Source organism: Eutrigla gurnardus (genome assembly GCF_963514095.1).
Source record: "Eutrigla gurnardus genome assembly, chromosome: 14".
NCBI lineage: Eukaryota > Metazoa > Chordata > Actinopteri > Perciformes > Triglidae > Eutrigla > Eutrigla gurnardus.
The window spans coordinates 7,002,231-7,029,749 of record NC_139937.1 but is presented as its reverse complement, the minus strand read 5'-3'; the positions used below and the strand labels follow the sequence as shown (position 1 = coordinate 7,029,749).

The window sequence follows — 27,519 nt, the reverse complement described above, 5'->3', positions numbered from 1 at the left end:
ACAGTATTGGCATTAAAAACACCAATCAGAAATAAAATGCAGATAATCAGTAAAAATAGAATACATAGCTACATAAGTGCATCATCGAAGGAGTCGTTTTCCAAAGATCTTCACATTAGGATTTTTTACAGCCTCATTAAACAGTCAAAAATATAAAATAATAAAATAAGTTAAGCATTTTAATCAGGGATCAAGTCATTTAAGACCCCTGACTGAGAAGATTAAAAGTGGCAATACCGGGGACAGCAGGTATGAGACTGGAGTGGGGGACTGAGTGGATATTGGGGTTTTTTTTGTAATATCCGATGACTCTGAATAGGTGGAGCGTCCCTGCTGGTGCACGCCACACATTCTCAGCAGGCGTCTTATGCTCAGGACGATGTTCACAGATTCCAATTTGTCTCCTAATTATAAAATCTAATTATGTTGAAACTGAACTGCTATTGTTACGTCTGCCAAGTTCTATGAAATTGCAATTTTGCTCTGAATGCAGGTGTTGATGGAATGTGTCTTAAAAGAATCACTCGAACAATGATTCATTTGTGTTTTCTGTGACACGTTTGTGTCCCCCATCTCTGTCCCTACTGTTCCAAATTATACGTGTGTGTGTGTGTGTGTGTGTGTGTGTGTGTGTGTAGTCTGGGGACATAATTGGTTGTCATTAATGACTAATCAGTACACATTATTCGATCATCCCACTGCAATTTAATTCACCTTAAAGTAACACAAAAAAGTAACATAAAAAAAAGTTTGACCAGCAATTGATGAATATCTTCATGATCTAATTATCAGTAGCAACACTGACAGGAAGCACTAAAGTCCAATAACTTCCCAAGGGGTTATCTCTGAAGGTTAATTGCTCTCGGAACTGTGGGAGCTCTTAACTTCTTCGTGTAGAACATGTCTTAATATCACATTAATTTGCTGCAACGTGTCCAGTACAGAAGGCTTGAGGATGAACCTGCAAGTGAACCCAGACTTAATAGTTAAAGATTTAAAAGAACTAAAAGCATATCACCAAAAAGACCTTCACTGTGGTCATGAAAGCAAAAAGGACTTCTTTCGTTTTCTTTTTTTCCCTCTCGCTGCCATCACAGACAAGTGGGAGCCTCCATTTTGTTAATGCGGCACGCAGCTGGATCCCGAGTGATAGGATCCTAAAGTGATGTATCGGGACTGAGATGTTTCCATCATGATGTCCTCTGACAACATAATTATGCATTGTATCTCTCTTCGCACGGCTCGCCAAACCACATCAGCTGCAGAGTCCAGCATCCCGGCAGCGGCGGCAGCGAAGCGGAGGGACGAGGGGATGGTGTGTGTGTGTGGAGGGGGGGGGGGGTTAGCTCGGGGCCTGAAGCTAAGCAAATGGAATGCAAAAGCAGTAGATTGGAGACCAGACGCAGAGGGGCCTGAATAGGGATGTCAGAGGAGCGCCAGTGGTCTTTCACTTTGCATCAACGTCAGATTAAGGGCACTGGCAGAAGCTAAGGCACCGAGGGGCAAGGGTGGCACAGCAGTTCAGGGAGCAACGGAGGAGAGTGTTAATCCCGAAGCCAGCGCCGCCACTACATAACTGGAAGGCCTTTTTGGGGACTGGATGCACGATCAAAAAGAGATGATGAAGAGAAATCTGAGAAAGGACTGGGCCTGCACCAGAAAGCACTGTAATCAAGTGACTTCATGTTTTCAATGACAAACAGTATTGAGTTTGAGTAGGAGCCATAAATCCAGCAAGAGTTGACTGAAAAATCCATGTGCTTCATTAAAAATATGATTCAAGGTCTGAGTCATGCATTCGTAATTACTGCAAAGTATTGTTCTCTAGTTTGAGACGTTTTTCTGGATGTTTTCATCAGGTTGCGTGGGAACTCCATGTCCACCATAAAGAGAACAATGGATGACTGTGAGGCTGACAGTGACCCACTGTGTATGCACCTGCATACGAGCAGTTACTATTCTCAAATAAATATTCCATGTGAGGATTAGGCCGGTCGTCCAAATTAAACCAGACTATGAAATTACTGAAAGTAGATAAAAGCAATTCCAATTCAATGCCATTTGTAGACTATAAAATGCACGGCGTTTTGCTAAATAAGAGAAAAAGAAACTGTGTAATTCTCAATGCAAATAGCTTGGTGCTCCTTGACTATATGCACATATTGAAATTAGGTAATATGGTGCAAAATTGGCCCCTTTCTATCCATAGGAGTCAGCAAAAAACAGTCCAACTCACAAAGATCAGCGCTCGTAGCCACCCACAGTTACAGTGGAATTATTCATGTCTTAAGACAGTCGGTGTTAAGTGTCATGCCCAGGCGTCCCAGTGATGATGGCATATTATGCTAATGTATATTGACAGTACAGATAGTTTACTCACTTTGTGACTCTGCTCTCCTACGCTTGCACTAAGTTTCAACATGTCAGATACATTTCAGTGGTTTTCGATGGGAAAATAAATGTCAATAATAAGAGTGTATTTGCCACTTCTGGCCACAGTGGCTGACAAAAGTTACACTGTCCTGTGTCAAAAGAGCAAATGCATCGTTGGTCATTAAAGTTAAATAGGTCATTTGGGAAAACCACCGACATTTTGACTTTGAATGCATCGCTGAACTGAAAAAGTCCCGCCCCTTCATCAGACCTCTGAAAGCTGCTCCCCAGAACGAGTGCTCGAGTGTGCAAAATCAGGAAGTAAGCATTGACAGATAGGGAGACCGTCCAATTATTTTCTCTGGCCCGACTTTTTGATCGGACAGGGTTTTTACAGTCCTGCTACCACAGATGACATTTAAGAGCATTTAATGTAATGATGTGTTACAAGGATTTCAAGTCATATAACAAAAAGTGTTTCTGAATATAATCACCAACTCAACCTTTCACTTTCAGAATGACAAGAAGACAGGTCAACATAATTTGATAACGCCTTCCAAAACTGCTGTAAAGATAAGAGCAGCAGAAACCAACATTGATTTTCAGTAACAGGAAGCAAACGGCACTTTAAGTCCATCCAACTTTTGATGGCCACGAGTCAAATATGCAACAACGGCATAAGTTTGAATGCAACGTTGTTACTCGGCTTTTGCTGACAAAGCAGATGCTGTCGTTTCTCTCAGATTAGTGCAGCAACAGAGTCTTGGACGGATGAAAACAACGTGAATCTAGGCTGCTTGACAGCAATTACAAAAATCTGTGAAATCTGTTTAGTTCTCATGTTTGGGGAAAGTTAGTACTAAAATCGATCAAGTCAAATCAATGTCAATATTAATGCATGCACAGGATTTACACATTTATTTTGCGATGTCTATATAAAGTACTCTCCACCAAATAGGTTTTAATGTGCACAAAAATAGTTATAATTATGTAAAAATGTTCAAATCCAAGTAAAATTCACAAATATATTTCTGATGCACATTCAAATATTTATTGTTTTGAATGAATGTAATAGAAACAGTCAAATGAAAGTAAATGGTCTGCAGTCACCACATGCTAGTGTCAAATATTTCACTGTTCACAAATGCATTTTATCATGTTCTTTTACACTTTTTGTCAAGAAAACGGATGGAAACTTGTTTCAGAAAGACTGAATAAACCAGGCTAATATATACAAGAGTCTGATACACTCTCCCCCTGGATAATCATGTGCCTCTGACTACTAAAGTACGTCTCTTCTGGGCTTTTCAACAGCATCTTAAAGAAATCAGAATCACAAGCAGACTCTCCGAAGTTAAATGGAACAACATCACGGTTTTGCTGATCCTTCCCAGATGACACCGAAGAGGGAATTATCCCCAACCATCCATGTGGCCACTTTCCCGAGGTCATCGCTGTGGAAGTGCGGGTGCCCCGTCAACCCAGCCGCAGCCAATAGGGGGTGCTAGGTAAAAAGGGTGGGGGATTCAAAAGTGGCTCCTTAAATCTCCACCTCCATTAATCACACTTTGCACGCCTGTGGCCCACCGAGCAGTGTGACAGTGACAGCGCTGAGAATGATTAATACTTAATGCGGCGTTTAAGAGAATGATTTATGCCATCTGTTAGTGGATGACATGCTGCAGAAGTTGGCTTGGCCACTCACACACACGCGCACACTTGTCAGTGAGGATTAGGAGAATGATACATAACTTAATCTCAGGAGCAGCAGGTCACCTCCAAAATTAGGCTGATTTTAGACCACAAACACAAGGGGCTGGATGTGCATAACCTCAGCGTTACATTAATTGGGGATCGCCAGGAATAGTCCGCCACTCACATTCATCCAGTTTTCACTCTTAGCACACTGTTCAGATCATCCAGAACAAGTTGGGATATATAATCTTACAGCATGTTCTTTCATTGAGATGGAGCCGCGGTTCAACTCCTTCCAAATGCCCGGGCCAATTCCAGCCGCTTCCTCCCATGATCTAAATCTATATTCATACTTGTCGCAAAAGGTTAGCAGCGATCAGGCCATAAATACCTTCAGCGTGGGTTCTGATTGATAGTTCAGCATAAGATTTCGTTAAAATCGCCACCGCAGCGCTAGATGGATGGATTGTACCGCGTAATGGAACGTAATGTACTTTATTTGTCCCCTTGGGGAAATTCAATTTTTCACTCTGTTGTTATTTTTCTTGATTAACACACACACACACACACACACACACACACACACACACACACACACACACACACACACACACACACACACACACACACACACACACACACACACACACAAATTACATGTCAGAATGATGGGTCACCACATCACAGCAGTTAAAAGATCAGGATCTTGCTCAAGGGAACCTCGGCAGCTACCTGGTCCTGGACCACGTGGGCAACACATGTTCTTGTATATCCGTCATTCAATGTGATAGACCACAGTGATCACAGAGAGCATCTGTGTTACTGAACAGGAGAAAACTTTCTTCAATGACGTCATGTCAAAGATCTCACCTGGAGAACCCAGGAGGGCAGATATGCATGGAAGGGAATATAGACCGACTGGTAAATTGTTGCTAACAACTAGAACCATCTAATCTCAAGACTTGATTGCAAATGAGCAGCGTTTTGCGTGCCTGCCTTCCCTCTGTGATATCTACATATTCAAAACTGTTTTTAACCACCAGAGTTTGCATGGTTAAAAATACTCTGCATCTAATCTGCATAAAAAGTCTTTCGCATTACCGGCGTTTTCCTCCTCTCCTGTGTTCTTCACAGAGCTATCAGACGACAAGGTGAACACAAGGGTAATCAGTTTGGTCACTGCTTTGAATCCGTCTCTTCTGGAAGGTTGCACTCTTGTTTTTTTCTTGTCCCTGCTGAGAGTCAATCGACAAAATCAGTCGTTCAGCAACACTCCCAGCTTTGCACCCAATAAACAGCACGTCCAAAACGTCACTTCGGATTAATGTTAACATCGTTTCATAACGTGTGTTTCATAATAAAGATCCAAAAGAGCATCACTGTATTCAGATGTGGAGGGAACGTGTCCCTGGGTTTCACTGTTCTCAACCCAAGCAGAACCCTTTGGGGAGAGAGAGGATGTTTGTCAGTCATGGGCGAGCACAGACCTGCCTATCAGCAGAACAACGGCAACGGTGTCCGAGAGCGTGGGAGCGACATTTGGAGGAGAAAAGCTTGATGCTCTGATAAAAAAATAAAAAAACACAGAACAATCTAAGCATGGAGCGAAAAGATCCATCACAACCTCACCTTTATTCATATTTATCAACCGCAGCTGTTGTTTTTATAACACTCCCAACAAATTACCTTTTTTTTAATAAGAGATATAAAATTCAAATGTGGGTGTTTAATAAGCTACGTTGGATTTGTTGAGATACTTTCTCCAGTTTAGTGTGGAAATTGCTTGGATTTAAATATATTACAACTATTTATAGGTGTCAAAGATGTATAGTCGCTTAACCTATTTCACTTTTGCACCTCTGCTCACTCTGCGAGTGCTTCCTGTTTGTCTAAAAATAGAAGAGATGAGAAGAAAAAAAAAGCAGTGAGTGCTGAGTTTTACAGCAGAATTCATTTTACACGGGCAGAACGATGTCAAACAATACAGTAACCTCACATTTCTCGGTTTTCCAATAACAAGCGATGTTCATGTCTCATTAGCATCCGATTACATTTATTTATTTATTTTTTTCTAAAGGAGTCGACCGCGACATCATCAAGGTGCATCTGCAAACCAAGCAGCTACTTCACCTTTGACCTCCGCGAAGCATCTTCCAATACGGATTCTAAGGACGCGAGTGTTGTCACGACGAAGCGCGGCGGTTTTGAGGCGAGCTCACTCATAAGCGCTCGTGATTGATTGATTGATACACAGTGGTAAATCAAACAGCGGGGTTGCCTTTTCAATCACGGCTGAAGTCTTTGAACATAAATAACAGCAACCATCTTGCCTGCGGCAGTTTCAGCTCCAACCACCGGCAGTCTGTTCGAGAGGGAGACAGAAATCTTCAAAAAATTGACATTTTTGTACACCCTTTTTGACACGTTTCACTCCTGATTGGTTTGAATTCAGCCTCCTCCTCCTTCCTACTCATTATGAGAGATGATGAGCATTATTTCCAGGGCCAGATTAGGCAATGAAGAAGAGTAGCGGGTGGAACGCGGGGCTGTGAAAAGCGCCACTAACCCTGACTCGTGCCATGCCAGCCACAGATAGCCGGCAATCCCTTTTCTTCCGTTGACAACAAAGAGACACGGCAGCCATTCACCTGAGACCTGAGCCCTCGCAGGTCTGCAGAGATACAGTAATAACAACTCCGCTAAGCGCCCGCTGAAGAGGGAGCTTTTTACTGGAGGCAATTAGCGCTGAAGAGCTTTGTCTGTTCTTTTCTTGTCTGCAATTTTTTGCGATAGCGACCAACATTACAGAGCTCTGGAGAAATGACTGCAGAATGTAACTGTGATTCAGTCATGTTTTTGAACACAAACACACACACACATAAAAACTGCCACAGTTATAGCATTATTTGTGATCTTTGTCGCTGCATCAAGCTCCGTTTAGCGAGGTATTTACGCATCTTGAGAGTAATATCTCACCATTTCAGAAGAGGACAGCCTGCCAATTTCAACATTAATGCACCATCAGTTCAGAAAACAAAACCAGAAAAAAAGACTTTCAAACTGTTCCAATAACTGATTTGTTGTTTGTTTGGGGGTCTTTTTTATATATATTTTAAAGCTTTAAAGGGTTTTTGCCAGTCCACAAAACACGAGAGAGAAAATGAATCAACAATCCCATTTTTGGCAAGACTGGACCTTTTTAAAAGCAGGCATTCAAGCACATTAGTTGCATGGACAAACACACATAGATACAAGTATAAATAGTGTATTTGAAAGCCTGTTTAGCTTCAAGTGGCGTTGCCATATTGCCCATCAAACGTCTTAGAGAAAATCTCAGATTGGATTACCAACTGTACCGGTACCGACAGCATGATGATTCATCTGTGGGAGTGACACTTCCGCCTCCTGCTAATAAGGTAGAAAAATAATTAATAATCAAACTGTTTTGTACAATTATTTGCATACTTAATTAATCCATTACCATGGCAGAAGAGGCTCAGATTCCCTCGAAATGATGGAATCTATTATGTGTCACCATTTGCATATTTCCTTGCTTCCTGTAAAAAACCCGATTCACAGTTTTGCAGTCGGTTATCACTTCATTGCCTCGAACTGGGTCATCACATCTCCAGGCACAATTACAACCAAGAACCTCAGCGAGACAAATTTGCTGTCAGTCGCTGTGCCACTTTTATGTATGAACAGCGCGCTGTCAGCGGGACGGGGGCAGAGATGAAAAAAAAAAAACAGTTGGAGAGGAAGCCTTGTGAATCATGCGGCAGGCCTCGCAGGTCGATAGGAGACAAACGTGTGTCTAATAAGCCAATGATGAACCCAAAGAGGTCCCTCTTGTGGGGGCCAGCCCCTGCTTCTGACAAATGTATTATTGACTCCACACCAGCAGCCAAGTCATAGAAATACACTCTGTATCTAAGAGGGAGGAAGAGTGTGAGAGATGAGACATGAGAGACTGCTGCAGCGGGTTAAAGTATCGATCATATAATCCTCTTTATACCCTCCAGCTAGTGACGAGGACATAATTGACACGCGGCACCATGACAGCTTGCCCATCGGAGAAATCGTTGCCTTTAAACCTACATCTTGTTTTAGAGAATAGGATGAGGGACGTTTCTGATGACCGAAAATACTATTAGAAACACTCCAATGTTTGATTTTCAGAATACTTGACTCGACTCTTATCTGTTCGCATTTAGTAGGGATGTCCCGATCCGATATTTGGATCGGATCGGCCGCCGATATTAGCAAAAAAATGCATATCGATATCGGATCGGCCTGCATGGGAAAATCCCGATCCGGACTCCCGATCCAGTTTCTTTCAAAACTCCGGTCCGTGTTTTCCAGCACACCTAGCGCACACCTCGCGACCTTTCCAGCATCCACTAAACAACAACAAGACGGACTTGTCTGTGCATGTCCCACTAAGAATTTAAAGTTTTAAAGTTAGAGCACTGATGCCAATTCAGTTTGTGTGTGGTTAATTGACTATTTATTTTCTACTCAGGTTGTTTTGCTTTTTTTATACAGTTTACAATATTTGCACTGATGGCTTTTTAAGCCTTGGTTTACACTCTTGTTGTTCAAGAGCAGAGCACTGATGCCAATTCAGTTTGTGTGGCTAATTGACTATTTATTATTTTGTCTATTTTGCGTTGGCTAGTTGTTCTTAAGAGTAAAACCCTTTTCAACATGAGTCTGACAACAAAATAGGTAAATATCTTTCATCTTTAATACATGCTTGGATCAACTGGTATCGGTATCGGCCGATACCGATACATGCTTGGATCAGCTGGTATCGGTATCGGCCGATACTAAAAGCTACAATATCGGTATCGGATCGGAAATGCAAAAAGCTGGATCGGGACATCCCTAGCATTTAGTGAATACTAGATGTTGCTACTTTTGAACAACTAATACACAGAATAAGGGTCACCACTAATGGCAGGTGTTAATATTGATTATTGCAATTGCAAAAAAAAGTGCCCACAGTCAGGTCTTCAAATCGACAGTCGAACGCCAAAATCTTTCTCTCCACCGACTCATTTTTTCAGCTCGACATCGAAGCAAAGACAGATGCTTGTAACTAAAACGACTCCTTGAAGAACTCAGACTCCTTTCACGCTGTTGTACTTTATAAACATATCAGATGACTTACAGATAATGAAGACAAAATGGCTTCCAGATAGATTATTAATGTGTTGGCTCTGGATAAAAATTGTAAAGTGCATCGTGGTTCCTAGAGGGTTATCACGAATCTCCAACAATAAGTCAGGACCACATTAAAGCCATTTCATCTGCAGTTATTCATCAGAGTGATTCAGTAATATTAACTACCGCTGTGCAGTTGCATGCCGTGCATTATGGATATGACTTATGGAGCTCTGAGGCTGAGTTACAGTCCCATGCCAGTGAGTCAGGCTGCAATCTCCCTGGCTGTGTGAGTGTATGTGTGTGTGTGTGTGTGGGGGGGGGGGGGGGGGGGGGGCAGCAGAATGCAGCTGTAAACAAAACACGTGCATATTATCACCTTACAAAGTTGACATGGCGAACTTAGGTACACGTCCAACTGATGCAGAACAACATTAACATTGATTTGGAGTCTTAGTTTGTGGCCAGTCGATGACTCTAATGCTGTGTTCACACCAAACACCAAACACATCTTTCATGAGGTGCAACTGCATACAAAGTCAATGCAAAGACCCAACTTTGCACTGGGCAGAGTCGAGATGCGCAAATTACACAACGCGATTGACGGAAATACGCAAAATTTGCATCAATCATGGATTTGTGTGTTCAACAAATTTGCATGAGGATGTGTCTCAAAAGCCGATCAGCATGGCAACCTGCTGAATCAGAAATGGAGAAAAAAATGTCTTTGCTTTCTGATATAATGCCTTGTATTTGTACAGAGACAGGACTATGCTTATAAATGAATTTATGGTACAAACGTCTGTGCCTAGATATTAATGCCTAGATTACATTGTTTGAGTGTTGATGGAGCAGCTACAATGTTAGCATAGCCTAGCACCAATCAATCTGACCTCCATTCAGAAAGCAAACATTTGCTTGTCATCATGCAGACTGACCTAACATAGCAAACAATACAGTCAATATCTAATATTCTCTCTCTTTTGGCTCTGTTTTGGTCTCTACCAGCCCCACTAAAATGTCTCTCTCTTGAGGTGGAGAATATCAAGCATTGAGCAGCTAGTTGTTAAGTCTGTCTGCTGCTGCACCATGGTTTACGTTAGCCTGCAGTAGCCCGTGTAGTTAAATGGCAGATGAAATGATCAGCGGCCAAACTGCCCGTTAGGAAAAATAAATAAATCCATTAATAGCATATTAAATTCCCTAATGCAGTGTGACCTATAACATTTGTTGCCGTGGCAACTTAATCATTTGACAGTGAACTTTACAAATTAAGCTGCGAAGCTTCACACTATTAGCGAGTTGAAGCCCTAGACTGCTTCTTCATTTTAATTATTTAGAAAAACATGACATGAGTTTATGTTGCTCCTGTATCTGGTGGATGTGTAAATATGTTACTATTTCCTAACACGTTCAAAATATCAACTTTATATGTCAGTTGTGTTCACAGCTTGTTGCTCTGCCACAAAAGTGGTCAAAAACCCATTAATGTAGCTTTAAGATAACACAGAGGCACCAACCGCCATGATGTTATTCAAGACCTGTGAAAGCATCTCACAACTGTGACCGAGCCCTCAAAGCATCCTACAACTCACATACGGGTGCACTGTGTGTGTGTGTGTGTGTGTGTGTGTGTGTGTGTGTGTGTGTGTGTGTGTGTGTGTTTTGTAAAGAGGTCAACCAAATTGCTTCAGTAGTATTTGTTTGCTTTGTGTTAATGGAAAGATTCACACCGGGATTTCTGCCTACATTTCTTGTCATTATTTTTTTTATCTATGCATACACACACGCGTTATCTGTATATTTGTGTTTGTCCTTCTGTGTTTGCGTATACAGAGGCAAGAGCTCGCCTCCATGCTGCGTGGGTTAGCAGGATGGAGGTGGAGTTTTGGATAAATGTCCTGCTTGGTGCTGACGGAGCAGGTCCTGGAAAGCTATACGGTCCCGAGGGCGCAAGGCTAATCACACAGTGGTTTCTCTGGAGCCCATCTGTGTCTGAATGAGAAACTATAACCCAGACTCAGGAGAAACACACACACACACACACCAAGGATTTCATTTCTAGTCTGTTAATGCTCAGTTGAAGTCATATCAATTTAGTCCATAAATTCCTTTAACAAGTCCTTCGTCACGAGGAGGGGCCTTGCATATTCAGTGCAGTCACGACACATCCTTACAGTTGATAATAAATTCATGCAGGGATTCAAAAGCATCTGAATGTCTCAGAGCAAAAAGTAATCAGTGTTTTTAGCTTTTCATTACCTGAAATGTAATAACCTACAACCACCAGAGTGATGCATGTATATGGAGGCTTCTTTTTTTGTTTTGCTCATTGTGGAAGCATTTTGAGAGTTTTCAACGCTTATCCTCTTGACAATATTTGCATTTGTGATCAGAGCTGATACTGTGTGTAGACACTGTTCTGTTTAACAAAGCATTAATTATGTATACTCAACAAAAGCAAAGCCGGTTCCCCTAGCCTGCCTCTCTCCCTCTCTCCCTCCCTCTCTCTCCCTCCCTCCCTCCCTCCCTCCCTCTCTCTCCCTCTCTCCCACTCTCCCTCCCTCTCTCTCCCTCCCTCTCTCTCTCTCAACAAAGTCCACTGAAGCAGAACGTATGTGGCTACACAGCTCGTCAATCTCATGCTGCTGTGTGGCCTTGCTGCGGGACAACGCCGGCTCTGCCCGGTCTTTTGCTGCTGGTGCTGATTTGAGGAGTCGCATATAGGACAGATAACAGAGCAGGGGTTTACAATATAGGGGAGAGAGAGAGAGAGAGAGAGAGAGAGAGAGAGAGAGAAAGAGCGATGTGGAAGATATACTTATGCCCATCATGCACCTCTTTCTTTGGCTCCAGCAGGAGAATATGGAAAGCTGTGGTTGTGATTATTGAAAGAATAACCATGAAAACTGCACAGTTTTGCAAAGAGAAATACATTTTTGGTGTGAGTGGGTGGGTGGGTGGGTGGGGTGCTGGAATGGTGTCAAATGAATGGATCAGGTCGATGGAGATGTGAATGGAGCACCGTGTGAAAAGAAATTATGATAAACGCAGCCAAAGCTTGACGAGTCATAATAGCATTACCACCTCTTCTAACCTCCCTGTTCTCGTTCCTCCTCGAGGTAAGAATGACTTCTGCTGAGCATGCCGGAGCAAGAGGGGAGTGAAAAGATGGTGCGAGAGCGAGTGGAGAACGCACGGCGGAGTCGGGAAAACCTCCGGCAGACACTAAAGCAGCTCTACGAGATCTTCATACAAATCCTGCTCCTCCAGGCACAAAGTGAACGCACCGCTCTGCTCCGGCACAATGATGTGAGATAACTGCTTTCCTTCCAACTATGAGGTTTGTGTGTGAAAGACTTTTGACATTTTTGCTTTATTAGGACTTACTTAACTAATTGGCATTTTATCTAAACTGCAAATTTCTCTGTCAAGCGACTAATCCATCCATCACAATTCATTTCAACACTACTAATCATTTGATTGATGAAGAAATCTTGTAAATCCAATATTGCCATAAAGCGGTCCAGCTCATGGATTGAGTTAGAAACCTTTGGTGTGTCCCTGCCCTTCTGATATGAACCTATTTGGAGTCAGTCGAAAGAGCCAATCCTTATCATGTGACCGTCACATGATTCGTTGTTTTTCAGGATGTAGATCATTTTATGAAAGGCCGAGGAGAGAGGGCAGTATTTCTCCACGCAGGCCCTGAAAAAAGGTGGCACAGAAAAAACAAACTGTGACAGGAAGCTCTCCGCCTCGCGTACTGGAGGCCAAAACAACGTGTGAGTACAGTGACTACTGAGATAATAACATGGCACGGCGTGTTATGAGCTTTCATGTTGATATAACCACTAATGATCCACCTGAATGACTGTCTTTGTCTGGGTTTGTTGGTGCCTGGTGGCTCTGCTGTAGAAGCCCGTGCCACACACAGTCCCGTGATGACGGAAACGACTCAAGGAATTCGAAAGCTATAATTTTCCCGAAATTGTATTCTGCACCTGTCAACACATATGTGCTCGTGCACCCTGCCACGACAAAGGAAAGAAACATTTTCTCCCGAATCACTCTTCCTGCAATCATCGCCAGGAACGACAAGCTCATTTTCATGATCACTGTGTTTTGTCTCTTTAGAGCCAGAGGTTGCAGTGAGCTCAGTTTTTCCTCATTTTCCTGAACACATCTCATCAAAGCGGCAGCTCGGTAAAATCCCACTGAATCTGCCTGTCAGCCTGAGACTGACGTTGGCAGGACGTCGGAGACGGCGCGTCTTCTATCCCTCTTCCCCTCCTCTCATCTCCATGTGTCTGCATTCCTCCAGCTGCACCTGCCCCTCTTGACACGTCTTCACCTTGACCAGGATACATGACTGGGGAGCTGACAAGCCCGGGCATGTGTGTGTGTGAGAGAGCGAATGTTTTTGGAAGTATTATGTAGGTCAAAAAAAAATTGCCTCACTGGGAGTCTGACAGAAGGCTTCAGACTACTTTTTAGTCTGGACTGGCAGTTAAGTCTTGCTTATGAATGTTATATTATAGCTGTGTGTGTGTGTGTGTGTGTGTGTGTGTGTGTGTGTGTGTGTGTGTGTGTGTGTGTGTGTGTGTGTGTGTGTGTGTGTGTGTGTGTGTGTGTGTGTGTGGAATTTGACAATATTCACAGGGAAAAGAAATCTTCCGTTTCAACAGGTGAGTGCAGACACAAAGCTATTATAATGCCTTACAGGATAAAAGGCAAGACTATTCATGAAAGTGGCCTTGGCGACAACTCCTTCAAGTGATTTAAAGGGTTCAATCTGACACATACGGCTACGTGAGGAAGGCTTAGACACTTCTAATCTAACACACCCAAGGAAACAGAATTCCTCTCTTTTTTCTGGTCAATAAATTCCTTAAATAATAAAAAAGACTGCAAAAGTGGCCGTGAAGATATGACAAGCGATTGTTTCCACACGGACTGCTTTCTAAGAATGTTACAAACTTATCTTGTTAATTTTATTGCCGGTACCCCTCGGGGGGGGGAGCACTGGCACATCCGTAACCACGCCAACCCCGTCAGCTAATGTGGAGGGGAAAGTCAAGAGGTGCCGTGGATCAATTCAGGTTAAAGAAGGTTAATGTTGTTTGCTCTCAGAGTAATGAAAGGGCGAGTGTGTGATTGTGCATGACTGCAAATGTGACTGTGAAAGATGTGTTGACAGATTGTAGACGCAGTCAAAGTGGAGAGAACTGATAGTGATGCTTTGTGGATGTGAAAAAAACAAAACAGCAAAAAGGACCGAGGTGAGACAATGGGTGATGTGTGCCTGAAATATTAAAGAGAAACTGCTAAATGTGTGTGTGTGTGTGTGTGTGTGTGTGTGTGTGTATGTGTGTGTGTGTGTGTGTGTGTGTGTGTGTGTGTGTGTGTGTGTGTGTGTGTGTGTGTGTACATTAATGCAAGAGTGTGACTTCCATCAAGTAAATTATAGAAAGGAGTTCCTGGGCCAGTACCCGCTCATTACCTGAAGATGAGTTGCTTTGCAAATTACAGAGCAGCCAAAAGTCCCAGGTGCATCAATCCCCTTCTCTCTGTCTCCCTTCATTACAACGCCCACCCACACACACACATACACACACATATAGATGAACAAACCATTACTGCAATAAAAACATAAATAAATAAAAAAGATGCACAGATATTTCGTTCCAGGTGTGACATTTGTACTCCGTGCCGCTGTCGCCGGAGAGACTCGGTTCAAATAATCAGATTAATCTGTACACCGGGAACTGTCTAATGAAGTTACCTTCCCCCTTCGCCCCAGGGTGGGAAATTATGTCTCTGTCGGGGGCCTTTTAACCTCCACATTCATGCATGTTTTTACCCCCGCAGCCTCCGGAAACACACACCTTCACACAGCAGCTTAATGAGTGCCTGGGGAGGCAGGCAGACACACACACACTCAAAGACGGGTCTGCTTTGAGCTCGCACTCACCCTTCCTAGGATCCTGAGCCCTTCCCAGAAACACTGAGCATACTGTAGATCCCCAAAGAAGCCCTGAGGCTGACAGGACAAGGACAAAGATGGAGAGGAAACACGGACCGCGGTGAAACACGCAGAGGGAATGATGAAGACAGAGAAATTAAGAAAGCACCTTGACACAGGGAAGGAAGTGAAGGATGGATCATTTAGAAAGCCAGTGATATCTAGTTTTGCTTCATGTCCAGTTTATGACAAGAACCACAGGACCAGCACATCATGGGGCTTTTTAGAGAGTATATCACAAGTAGTTTCATGTTTTATTTTAGTCATATATAAAGGCAAAAAAAAAAAAAAAGCATACAATGATTAGCTGAAGCTGAACAAGAGCAGCAGACAACAGCTGGGAGAAAGCAGATGCTTTCCATGTTTGTCTTCCGGTAATTCAGACTCAACATTTTCTGCAGCTGTTTCAAAATAAAAGCCTTCAAGAAAAACAAACAGATGGCGACTGACTACTCTGAAACAATTGTGTCAGGTGTTAAGCTACAGTCACTAAGATAAGCTTAAATATTGGGCTTTGGTACTGATTTAGCTTTATGTTTCAGTAGGGAAAACCTTGAAAGACAATATACTGTACTTGTGTGAAGTATCTAGCAGAGGGCACTTGGCTCCACTAACGGTATGCAGAAATAGCTATTAGTAGTTTGCAATTGATGCACAGACAATTGTTCCTGGATTACTTTGATACTGAAGATAATGTAAAAAAGTTATGATTCTGAAGAAATGATGATAAGAAAGAATCAGTGGGCAAAACTGCAATGACTAACTTGGTGTTCTTGTTTTTAGAACACCGGTACGCGCCTGTTCCTTTCACTCCGCACATCTATCTTTGCCTCACTTTTTCTTCCTCCACATTTGTTTGAAATGTTTTTTAAATATATAGTAATGCCTCTGTACAATTTGAAACTGCAGTAAAAACTAAGGATATTTCCAGTAGTCTGCTTCATATGGTGGTGGTCTATAATCATTATCATGCTCTATAAATCATTTTTCTTTTCCTTTTTCCTTTTACAGGAGTTAAGTAAGAGCAGGCAATGATGTCAAGAGTTATGAAAAACACATTTTCTTCTCAATAACTCCTGAACTTTACCTTTCACCTACACTTTGCCCATTATTCATTTTAACCAGACGATATCAGCCACAGGTGCAGACACAAGCATTTATTGGTAGTGAAGAAAAATCTTTCTTCCACATCTCTGGAGAAAGTCACCGACAGACGGACAGACCAATCTTAAATCCTTCAGCAGGAGTTTTGTGGCGCCGCGGGGTCTCACCGGACTGGGATAAATCCTCAGTTCCATGGCCTAAGCACTGAATGAGCCCGCTCCCCCGGGACCATATGTGCCTAACCAAGCCAAGAGGCAACCGGTGAAGCGAGGAACCCTCCTCCTCCGAGAGGTAAAACCTAGTTAATTCATCTGTCATAATGATAGTCTGAGCTACCATTGCGTCTCCACACACACCACGACTGAATCCCAATCGGAAGTCGTCTCCTGCCACAGAGTCAGACTCTCCTTATCCTGGCTCAGAGGAAAGAATTAAGAAGTCAAGTTGTCTGGGAGGAGTTTTCTCCCACCTCCTCTTTTCCAGTTGGGAGTAAACGAAGCCAAGTTAGCCAGACAAACACATTCCTGTCTGCCTCTTGTTCTGGCAGTGCTACGTCAGACGTGACTGGGTTTTAGCCTTCCATGCTGCGCAGTCTCTCTGATGGGATTAGCTCTTAAAGACTTGGAAAACAATTCCCCCACTCCCTCTGAGACCAAAGTCAAAAACAAAAGCATTGCTGTGTCACGTCTGAGGGAGGATTGCAGCCAACTACCCACCTGCAGGAATGTTTATTCTAGATGACGGCAGGAAGAAATGCACAGGTTCATTGTGAATAATAATAACCATGCGACGAATTAGGTGGGCCATTTGATGTAACCTTTGGATAAACCCGCCCTCCCTCCTTGTTATTATTCACACTGGCCTGATTCCATATCCTTTCTAAAGGGCAACAAATGGCTTCATTTGTGGTGCAGAGGCTTCCAGCGTCAGGTTACAATAAATGGCTGGGCTGACAAAAAAAAGAAGAAGAAGCTATCTTACCATTCTCTGTTTCACGTGCAAAACACAGGCGATCCATTTCAGCGACCATGTTTCCTATAGAGGATGAGGGGCAAGGACTGAAGGGTATCGGGCTTTTAACCCCACAGTACAGCCTGTTCACCCAGTTAATGAGACCGTTAATTGCATTCCACATGGATATCTATATTATCTATAACATATATAATATGTGTGCCTGTGTGCGAATTCACAAGAGAGACAAACAGTCACGCATGTTTCGTTTCGTTTCAAAGCAGCCGGCGAAAGGCAAATACATCCGAAACATGCTGCTAAAATACCTCGGGGGAGATGTGGAGCGGAAAATATTACCATTTTCTAATTAGGTTGAGACAAATTATGAAGAAAAAAAAGTTTGAATGTGTGAAGAAGGAAGATAAAGCAGGAAGGTGGAGTGCTGCACACTGTGAGTAAACAAAGCTATCTGCGGCAAAGCCTATTAGCTCAGAGCGAGGGATCTCAGCATCAACAGGGTTCCATTGTCAGTTGTCTTACCGTCACATGATACCGCTGCTAAGCACAGTAATACCCATATTAACCACTATTCTCCTAATGCCTTTCCTCCTGTCCCCTGTGATCAGCCTACTTCCAGCCATAATCCCAGCTCTAAGCTCATTCTTAATTACCCTGGCTGTCCGGGGGAGACAAAGGCCAGGGCCGACCTTCTCCCAGCTCTCTTGACACTCCAACTGCTCTCCAAACACAGACCGGCTCCACAGCAGAGCCCAGCTTTTATTTATCTTTGTGCAGCTCAATTTATTTATCATCACGAGAATATGTCATAAGAACGATATGCTAATTTCTCTTTTTCCTCATTAGCATTTTCACACTGTGGAGGAAAAAACAACTGGAGAAGAAAAGCTCTATAATAATCGCCAAGGCTATGATTTATGGAAGTTTCTAAATGGCCAAAGGAGTTCAGCAAATATTTACATATAATCAGGTGGGAACAATCACCAATCTGGCCCTCCCATATAAAAACGCATGCACCTAGGCGCTTGCCAGCATGCATAGAAACACCCACACAAACACCCGCCCACACATATACACACAAGAAATAATAATCTTCTGTCCGTGGTGTTGAATTAAGCCCTTTGTTAACGACACCCCATGGGCTCACTGGACATTCTTGCATATTTTTGGCTTCCAGCTAATGTGGGCCACGCAAACAGTGTGCTGCCTTTGGCTGCAGGAAGTCCATGCTGTTTGAAAATGGCATCAAATAATTCCGTCCAATGTAAGTCTTCCGAGGCCTTTTAAAAAAAAGGTTATTTATATTAAAATGCCAAAAACAGTAGAAAAAAGGTTTTGAAATCTCCTTCAGTAAGCAATCGCAGGCCCCTAGAGCCAGCAGCGCTCCAGTAGATCACATCACAATGGTGTTGTCAGCGTTTTTTAAAAGCATTTTTTCCCTGTTTCACATGACAATGTGAGACCAGCGTTTCAAGAATCATCCGTGGGAAGTGCTTTAAAAAAAAGGTCAGATGTTCAGTGCCTGCTTAGGCGAGAACAGATGCATTTTCCAAACCATCCCACAATGGCATTGACATGTTCTTCGCCCGACTGTAGAAGGAAACATAAAAGGCTCCTCAAACAAGGTTCTGGGTCATGTCAGTGCCCACTTCAATCCACTCATAAGCCCCTCGTCTCTGATGTTTGGCAATCGCCTCCTCATTCCCAGGCTCCCCTTAGCCGGCGGACCAAGCGGCCAGTGCAGGAACAAACAATGGTCTCTCAAACTTGTTTGACGAGCTGTCCCTCAGGAACGCCGAGCAGCTCCAATCACCAGGAGCAGGACCCCGGAGGGGCACCGGGGAGCTATGAAGCGTGCCCCAAAGGAAGGTTTGTCAAGGCTACAACACCCGGCATTCGGCTAAGAAGATCACTTCTCCGGGTCTGTGTAAACAGACCTAAACACCAGGGTACGTGCAGGCGATGTGAGGAATGTGTTGTACCCGTTTCTGAGCAACACCATAATAGCACAGTGATCTGGAGTTAAAGGGCACATATTTGCTTGGCCAGGAGCTATCATTAGTGTCCCTGCAGGACCGACTCGCACGCCGTCTGGGCAGCGAGAAAGAAATTCATCTTTCCCCTCGGGCAATTATACCACCTCGTCAAAAGAAATGAATAATAGACACTGTTTTCAATGAATCAGCTGTTAATGAGTGATTTGAAAGGGGCATACTGCATATACACCACACAGGGGAAATATGAGCTGCTTGACCCCGCATTGTCTTACACCGATACAGAGTGTAACCGCCGAGGGGCAGAGGGAGGTTCTTTTGTGGGAAAAAAAAAAAGGTACTCGCGGTCCCCTGAGCAACTGTTGAAATAGCAGCTTGTCAAAGTGAGGAGTATAGTGACGGGAGGTCATGTAGGATCAAATGGAGAGTTTCTGGAGGAAGAAGACAATAAGCTGACTGTGACAGGCTATGTTTGAGAAATCAATAGGCTCTGCTTTTTCTTTGCTCCGTCTCATTTCAACACCTGAAACAGAACAAAGCTTCGGAGTCCGGCCGAGTTCCCTCCCAAACATCACTAGACAAAAGCTTTCCAACCCCACTGGCGGTCAAGAGCCAGTGTGCTTCCTGCCAGTATATCATAACACGCTGCCGTACTCTGCATATCCACTGATTCTATTTACATTTAAATAAGATGCTGATACGATGCCCCTGAAGCCCAGAATAGAATAAAGATTACATGCATTCTGCAATGATAAAAAAAAAAAAAAAGATTACTCTTTTTTTGTGGGTTTGTTCTTGAACAAAAAAAAACGCCCGGCTACTGTGTCATTTTCTTTGCATGCAACTGTGATGAAACTGCATGAAACATCCACGTCGCTCACGTGAGAAAACCATGCAGTTCCAGTTCGGGGGAATTTTTGGGTGTTTTCACAGCATTTCATGGACACAAATTCCAGACGAACTGAGACGTCACCGAACCAAAAGCAAGGTCATTCAACACCGCAGTCTTGTTAATGTTGCATTTAAACTGGGAGCTTTCATATATGTTGTATGTGATCAACAGGTTCAAAATGAGTCCGATGACCGATTTACCGCCAGCTGGCACCTGTGCTCCCACAGCTGCCGTGACCTACCCACAACCCACCAGCGACAGCAGCTGGCACAGCGGAGTGTCACCGCTGTGCCATGTGACCACGCTGCAAGGAAAGAGAGACACCTTCAATTCATCAGCAAAGGGGATGAGTGATGCAAGCTCGGCGCTGTATAACACAGCAGATATGGCTTTTTTCTTCTTTTTTTTTTAAGAGCTCGGCTTGCCTTCATGCGGCGAAGGCCTCAAACACTATGCTCTTTTCAAAACGGCACACTGGCCATTATCACGCTCTGTCGCACTTTAACGCTCTTCAATTTCCACTGTGCTAATAAAGTTTACGTGAAAGAGTGTCAGTCTAATAAGTGTGAGATGCACGAGGGTGATAAGTGTCCGGGTTCATCGCGGGGTCTCTCCAGAAGAGATTTCTTTGCCCGAGGAGGCCGGTCAAGCCAGAAATGCCACTTCCCCTTAGACAGCAGGCATAGCGGCACACAGGCAACCCAAGCCTGCATCCATTACACCGGCAGGGAGAGAAATGTCCTGAAGAGACTGTTTTGACTTCCGAAGAGTGTCAGCGGTTCAGATTTCATAGGGGGGGGGGGGGGGGGGGGGGGGGTTACATAGCGCAGGACTACAGGCAGCTCAACAACAGATCACAACTCGCCACTGCAATCTTGGCCTAATCCTGAACCCTGACTCCGGTGACCTGAGCTCTTCGTTACACGCTACGTACACCAACAACAGAATCTGGCTGCAAGTGTGTTGACATAGGAGAAAGGTAAAGCAATGCTGCAACATGGCCTGTGGGCTAAATATAAACCGCTCGGCAGGCTTTCTCTCCTCTGGGTGGAGGATAAGGAGCAGCGCTCGCAGCATCAGTCTTCCAGACCCACTTTTTTTTTTGTTGCAGTCTGGAGCTCACTTACTCGTGGGAAGGAAACACAGGGACTGCAACTCGCAGCCCAGCTTATTTCTTTGTCGGGTAATTACACATCTGTGCGTATGCTCGGCAGCTACGCCGTCTCACTCTCCTTCATATCCAGACTCTAAACACCGGCCCATCTGTGGTGAATGACACATTTCCCTGTCTATTATTTGAGTAAAACATATGCTTTTAAGTGATAATGAGGATAATAGTCCTGTCATTTTAGACCAGTACATCAAGAGGATAATTTGCAGCTTATTTGTAATATATACAGCCTTCTTATGGAAATAAGCCCACTCTTTCATGTTTGAGAGGATTTCTACTTTTTCCTGTCCTTTGCGCTACACAATGCTGCTCACATTTCTCTGCTGCAAAACCTTCAATCCCTGTATTACGTCATGCTGGCCGGCTAATTCACCCTCCTTCATCAAACCTCGCAGCCCACAGACGGGACTCCACTTTGATCAAATGTAAGTAAAATGGACTAGCTGTAGTTTGACGGATCAATACCACATTAATAACACCTGGCCGACGGGGGGGCCGAGAAGCCGGCACGCTGCGCTGCCACTGTGGAGTGGAAAGGAAGAGACAGGCCAAGGCAGGCCACCAACGGTAAATCTTCGTCAGTCTCTACATCTTTTCCAGGATGCCAGAAGGTCTCACGGTGACCCTGAAGAGCCCCGGGAGGCCACAGCTCCGGCCACGGCTAGCATCGTTGGCAGGGCTGAGTAACTCGGTGCTGTGGGACCTTCCTCACATGGCGAGACCTCCGTGCGTCATGTCCAGCTCTCACACGCAAAAGACGCTAATGAGCAAGGATTGGGGTTAGACACGCATATACATTCATACGCTGTGCTGTCATCAACATGATAAAAAGTCATCATATGACACAGAGAGCGTGTTTCAAGTTAACTAGTCCCTCCGAGTGGTTTGTCTCAGAGCTCCTCGTTAGCGTGCAGGATTAACCGGACCTGATGGCAGAGGAGACGCACAGCAGGACGGATCCTGCTTTTCTTCTCAACCTGTTCTTTCTCTGCCCCAGAAACACGACTCCCTACCTGCACTCCAGCTTTTTGAAGAGCAGACTACATCCTCCGCCTGACTAAAGCACCTCGCCGGGCCTTCAACTACCGATTTAGAAAACAGAAGAGTAGTAATGATAATGCTAATTAAAAACGAGAACAACAAATTGCTCCGCAGGATTAATTAAGCACAACCATCAAGATGTGTGCGAGCTGCGGTAAAGCATAGAGAAATGTCTGCACACTCAGCGCAGCACAAGCAGAAGGTGAGACGCATCAGGACAAAATGAGAAACAACACCCGAGACAGGAGGCCCCTGATTGGACAAACGCTGCCAGCCATGAGGCCGACCAATTACAGCGTTTGGCATTAAGCTTGATTTTTTTTTTTTTTTAACAGACTCGACGGATGGCTTTCATCAGACTTATGAGATGCGCGAGCCAATGGGGAGCTGGCTCTCCTCCACATAGCCCCACGTTACAATAGATCAGAGACAGAAACTGGGAAGAGCCAGAAGAAGAGCAGAGGACTCCTCTCATCAGCACCCTGTTTAATCAGTCACTCGGGCTGGAGGCAGAACGGACACACAAGCCCAGCAGAAGTCGTGCTGCGGCCTCAGCCGAAAACAAAACACCCAGAGCATGTATCTGAAGAAATCCCTCCATCTTTGTCAGCGTCTCTCTCTGAAACTCTTTTCCCCTTTTTTTCCTCCGCCTCCAATCCCCTCCATCTTTGTTGCAAAGTTTTCCATCTGCTCTCCGAATCACTGCCCGTGATCCCGCAAAGATGGAAATCAACCAGTCTTTTCAGGAGTCTGATTTACGCCCAATCCCCATCGCTCCCACCCTCTATCCATGGATGGTGGCCTGGCTCCTGCAGGGAACACTTCCACTTTGTGGATTTTGCTGCATCTATGTGGTGCGAGACGATGGTTACGTTTTTTCTTCTTCCCTGCAACGATTCAAAAATGCATATCATGCTCTTTCCCCCCATTCAGTTAGACATCCATTAAAGTGAATAGATCTTATGCACTCTCAAGAACGGATATGTACCATATCAGCCACAAATAAGTGCCATGAGACGAATAATGTAACGATAATGGTCCTTTGCAGCAGAAAAATGATACTGCAAACACATAATGATAAAAAAAATGGATTTTTCCTCTTTTAAGTGGAGTCTTCTCTATATCCTGTTTAATCTAGTAAGTGTTTTGATTCTGTCAGTTTGCTTTAGCAGTGCAGCTGTTAAAGCCGGTATATCTGGATGGGTTCTGTCTAAAATGTCAGAAGTTTACATCTTCAGATGTAATTATTTGTCTGACAAATTGTCCACAAACACCAAGGCAACTGCATTAGAATACCATCATACAAAAAAAAAATCACTAGAGATCAAAGATCGACTGCAGCTCTAATTCCTTCCCTTGTATGTGCTGGTGGTCATGTGTCACGTTTGCCAGCGCTGCTGCTGGTGTTTATGCAGTGTAAACTGGAAGCTCTAAAGTATTATTCATTCCACGCCATGCTTTTAACTAGACAGTCTGGGATTCACAGTCCTTTTCATCTCCATCCAAAGCGTTATCTTATTCAGTGAAATAAGCAAAAAGGATATTCTGCCTTAACTTTAGATCAAACTGGGAAATGAGTCATGAGACATGGGATAATTACACCACTCAGTTGACAACATTTGCTGCTAATAGAGGAAACAGATGGTAAGTGAACATTCATTCAACTCCCATAAGAGACAACAGAGGAGTGAAAGTGTCACATTGGACTGCACAGTAGAAAATAAAAACACCAGCACATAGAGATACACCCAGAAACTGGACTTCCATAACCCCTCTGTGTCTGAGAAAACATGATGGGAATGTGATATTTTTTTATCAACCTCATTACAGCCCAGTGCAACATTGGGCCTCTATATTTTATGGCATCTAATAATTTCACTCTCCCTGAACTGACAGCCCAGACAGACGGCGGCACAAGCAAGAAAGAAAATATGGATTACATCGCTTGAAAAAAAAAAGGGCCCAGAAATCCCCACCGGAGTGCAGAGTCTTAACTGTAATTAAGCATTCAAGGTCAAGGTGTGGTCCTCACACGATCACAGCAATAAAGGCAGCGTGTTGAACAAAAGGAGGCACTCATTCATTTTTTTTTCTACAGGATTAGGCAGGTGGAGAAGCATGAAGGGAGTCAGGCCAAAAGGGATCAGAAGCCACGAAAACCAGCGGCGTTCACTATTAGCTACTAATGGGAGGGCAAAAGCGGAAAGGCTGGCGAGGCTCGCCACACTCCAGTTAACAAACTAAAAAACCGACACCATGTAAATATCGGTTGACAGCCGTAGTGAAGCATCACGGTTCCATTCAGCTCTTTTAATTACCTGGGTGAGATTTAATCCCTCATATGTCTCAGCCCATTCCTCTTAATGATCTGCTCCATTCACCTCTTGACAAAACACATTCTGCTTGCATGGTCTTGTTGTTGTTGTTGTTGCTTCTTTGACAATGAGTCACAGGTGTTATACTGAGTATTAGGCATCTAGCCATCTATCTATCAATCCATCTATCCATCCATCCATCTATCCATCCATCCATCAATCCATCCATCCATCCAGCCAGCCATCCATCCATTCCAAATTCTACAGAAAATGATCTTATATTGCTGCCTCATTGCCCTGTTTGCATGTGAGTGTGTGGTGCGTCTGGGAAACAAAGAGACTCAAACAAGCCCAAGTCCTTTTAGCCTTTACAGATATCCAAAAAAATAATAATACAGCACTGTAATTACATTGCATAATAATAGAATTCAGAGAATAAAAGCAGATTTTAAAAACATGAATGTCTAAAAAATTATGCAATGGTCCGTGTCATGTGTCACTTCGATAAAAAAGATATTTATCAGATTTTTACCAGTCTGCCTCTCTCTTTCTTTCTCTCTGATATGGAGCTTTTTCAAAACTGGATAATGAAAATTAAATGGAAGAGGGGAAATCAGAGTATATTTCTAAACATAATCAAAAGAAATGGCATGATTTTGTGTATGTAATATGGAAAAGAAATATTCTCTCCATGTGACAATCCAGCTCGTTTGCACATGAAACAGAAAAAGGGGGAACTTTTAACATGTGAACATGTGTCTCATCTAAAATGTCTTCCAGCAAGATGACCCAAAAGACCAGAGGCGGTCCACCACATCAGGAGACAAATCCAGCAGCTTTGAGAAGGAACCTCACCCATTCCCCCACAGTGAAAGGCTACATTTTGGGATATTAAAATAAGAATGTGGTTTCAAAAATGCAACGAGCATTACAATGCAACAATCCTCATTAAGAGTGACTTATAAGACAGTCAATCATTAGCCAACAATGCAAACCAACGTTTGGAGCAGATCCAGGGTTTGGTCTGCGGGTGTTAGATTGGTTCATGCTGTTGGGATTTGGGAGATTCGTGTTGACAAATATCGACTAAATTGTCTGAAGCAAGTGGGAGTGTCGTTAATTTGGTTTTAAGGGGGAAATTGAATGACTCTGAATGAACTATATCCAACTTGAGATCACAATGTCAAACACCGTTTCTACCTTTTAAATATGCTTAAAAGCAACCAAAAAAATTAGGGAAAAAACTAAGCGCAGATGATTGTGTTTTTTGGGGAAATGGGAGCGTTCTTTCTCCTCAACACCCAGACGCCGTCCTGCTAAATAACCAAAATATTTGCAGCAGTAGCACTAAGCGAACTTAATGCCCCACGTCAGTTCACAAAGTTATAGAAGCGTTTGTTTTCATTTTCTGCGGGGAGGATTAACATCGTGCCGTTAGTAAGTCATGGCAAGCAGCGGGAAGCCGCGGATAAAACGCAGTAACGTGTTAGGGGGAAAGGAGGGGAACAAAGTTGGCACCTTCGCCAGACTCGCTCCGCTTTTGCGTCCAGTGAAGTTTAATCCACATGTAAAAACTTCCCGGCTGCGTTTAGGAGGTCGAGATGAATAGGCGCCTTACCTGTTGGCCCCTCGATGCCATCGGCGTAGATCTGAACGGTCAAAATCAGCAGAAAGGCGCAGGTGTTCATGGCGTAGCTCTTTTAGTCCACTTTAAATGTGCAGAAGAAATCATTTCATTGACTCAGTGAGGTCCGGGCGCGCCAGTAGTAGAGCCCGAGCCCATCTACTCGCCAAATTCTCACTGAGAGGAGTTTCGGAGACACTGGAGGAGACAGGGCAGAGCTAGTTCTGCAAACTGACGTCAGGGTAAACAGTTCAGGAGAGAGATTTCTTTCTTATGCCCACTTTCCTTCCCAGCCTACACTACCCCGCGGAGGCAAAGTATGAGTCGGGCGCCTCCAAGCGGTCGAAACCAGCAACGACACTGTGGTATTCAAACGTCGGCCAAGCAAAACACAGACTGTGTGTGTGTGTGTGTGTGTGTGTGTGTGTGTGTGTGTGTGTGTGTGTGTGTGTGTGTGTGTGTGTGTGTGTGTGTGCTGTTTTACACTTGTGTCTTTGTGGGGGCCATGAGGGGTTTTAGGCGTTTTATTTTGAAAATGTGGACATTTCTGCCTGCCCATACTTTTTCACATGCTTGTTTGAGGGTTTTAAAGTGGATTTTTGTGGCTGGGATTTGGATTAGGCATGTAGTTGTGGGGAATGCTTTCAAATGAGTGAGTCTAGCAAGTATAAAGGCATAAATGTGTGTGCGGCTTTCATTGATAAGTACTAAACATCTGTTCATACGGTCACATCATGGGGACTCGTCCTCAATTTTGGGACAAAAACTTTATTATCTTTGAGGATTGGGACTTGGTTTGTTTTGTTTTTTTTAATTACAGTTAGTTAGAGTTTGGGTGAATATTGGGGTTAGAGTAAATCTCCAGGGAATAAATGGAGATCAATACAATCTCACTCGTAAGGACAAAAAGCAGTGTCATTGTGTATCTGTTAAGACGGGGACACTGTGCCAATTTCTTTCACTGCCTTTTTCATCCAGTTTGGCTTAATTCTAGGCCTTTTTTAATATACTCCCCCAGTAGCTCCTATAAAAACTGTCGCTATGCTCCCAGCAGCACAGACAGGATTATCAGTGAACACGAAGACTTCTAATTTTAAAGTATGTTATTTATCTGTTATTTGTTTTAACCTCAGCCTCTAATTGATCTAGC

At 43.7% G+C, this 27,519-nt stretch overlaps 1 protein-coding gene across 4 annotated transcripts in view; it reads right to left on the bottom strand.

Moving 5' to 3' along the window:
- The window catches only part of ptprub (protein tyrosine phosphatase receptor type Ub), a 147,675-nt gene extending 121,014 nt beyond the window's left edge, over positions 1 to 26,661 (bottom strand). For 3 of the 4 annotated variants that reach the window (XM_084026917.1, XM_084026918.1, XM_084026919.1), the window contains exon 1: positions 26,364 to 26,661. In XM_084026917.1, the coding sequence (XP_083883043.1) occupies positions 26,364 to 26,433 (70 nt within the window). In that variant the 5' untranslated portion in view covers positions 26,434 to 26,661. The remainder of the gene's footprint in view (positions 1 to 26,363) is intronic. The other variant, XM_084026920.1, reaches the window with a different exon arrangement.
- Positions 26,662 to 27,519: the final 858 nt, after the last annotated feature.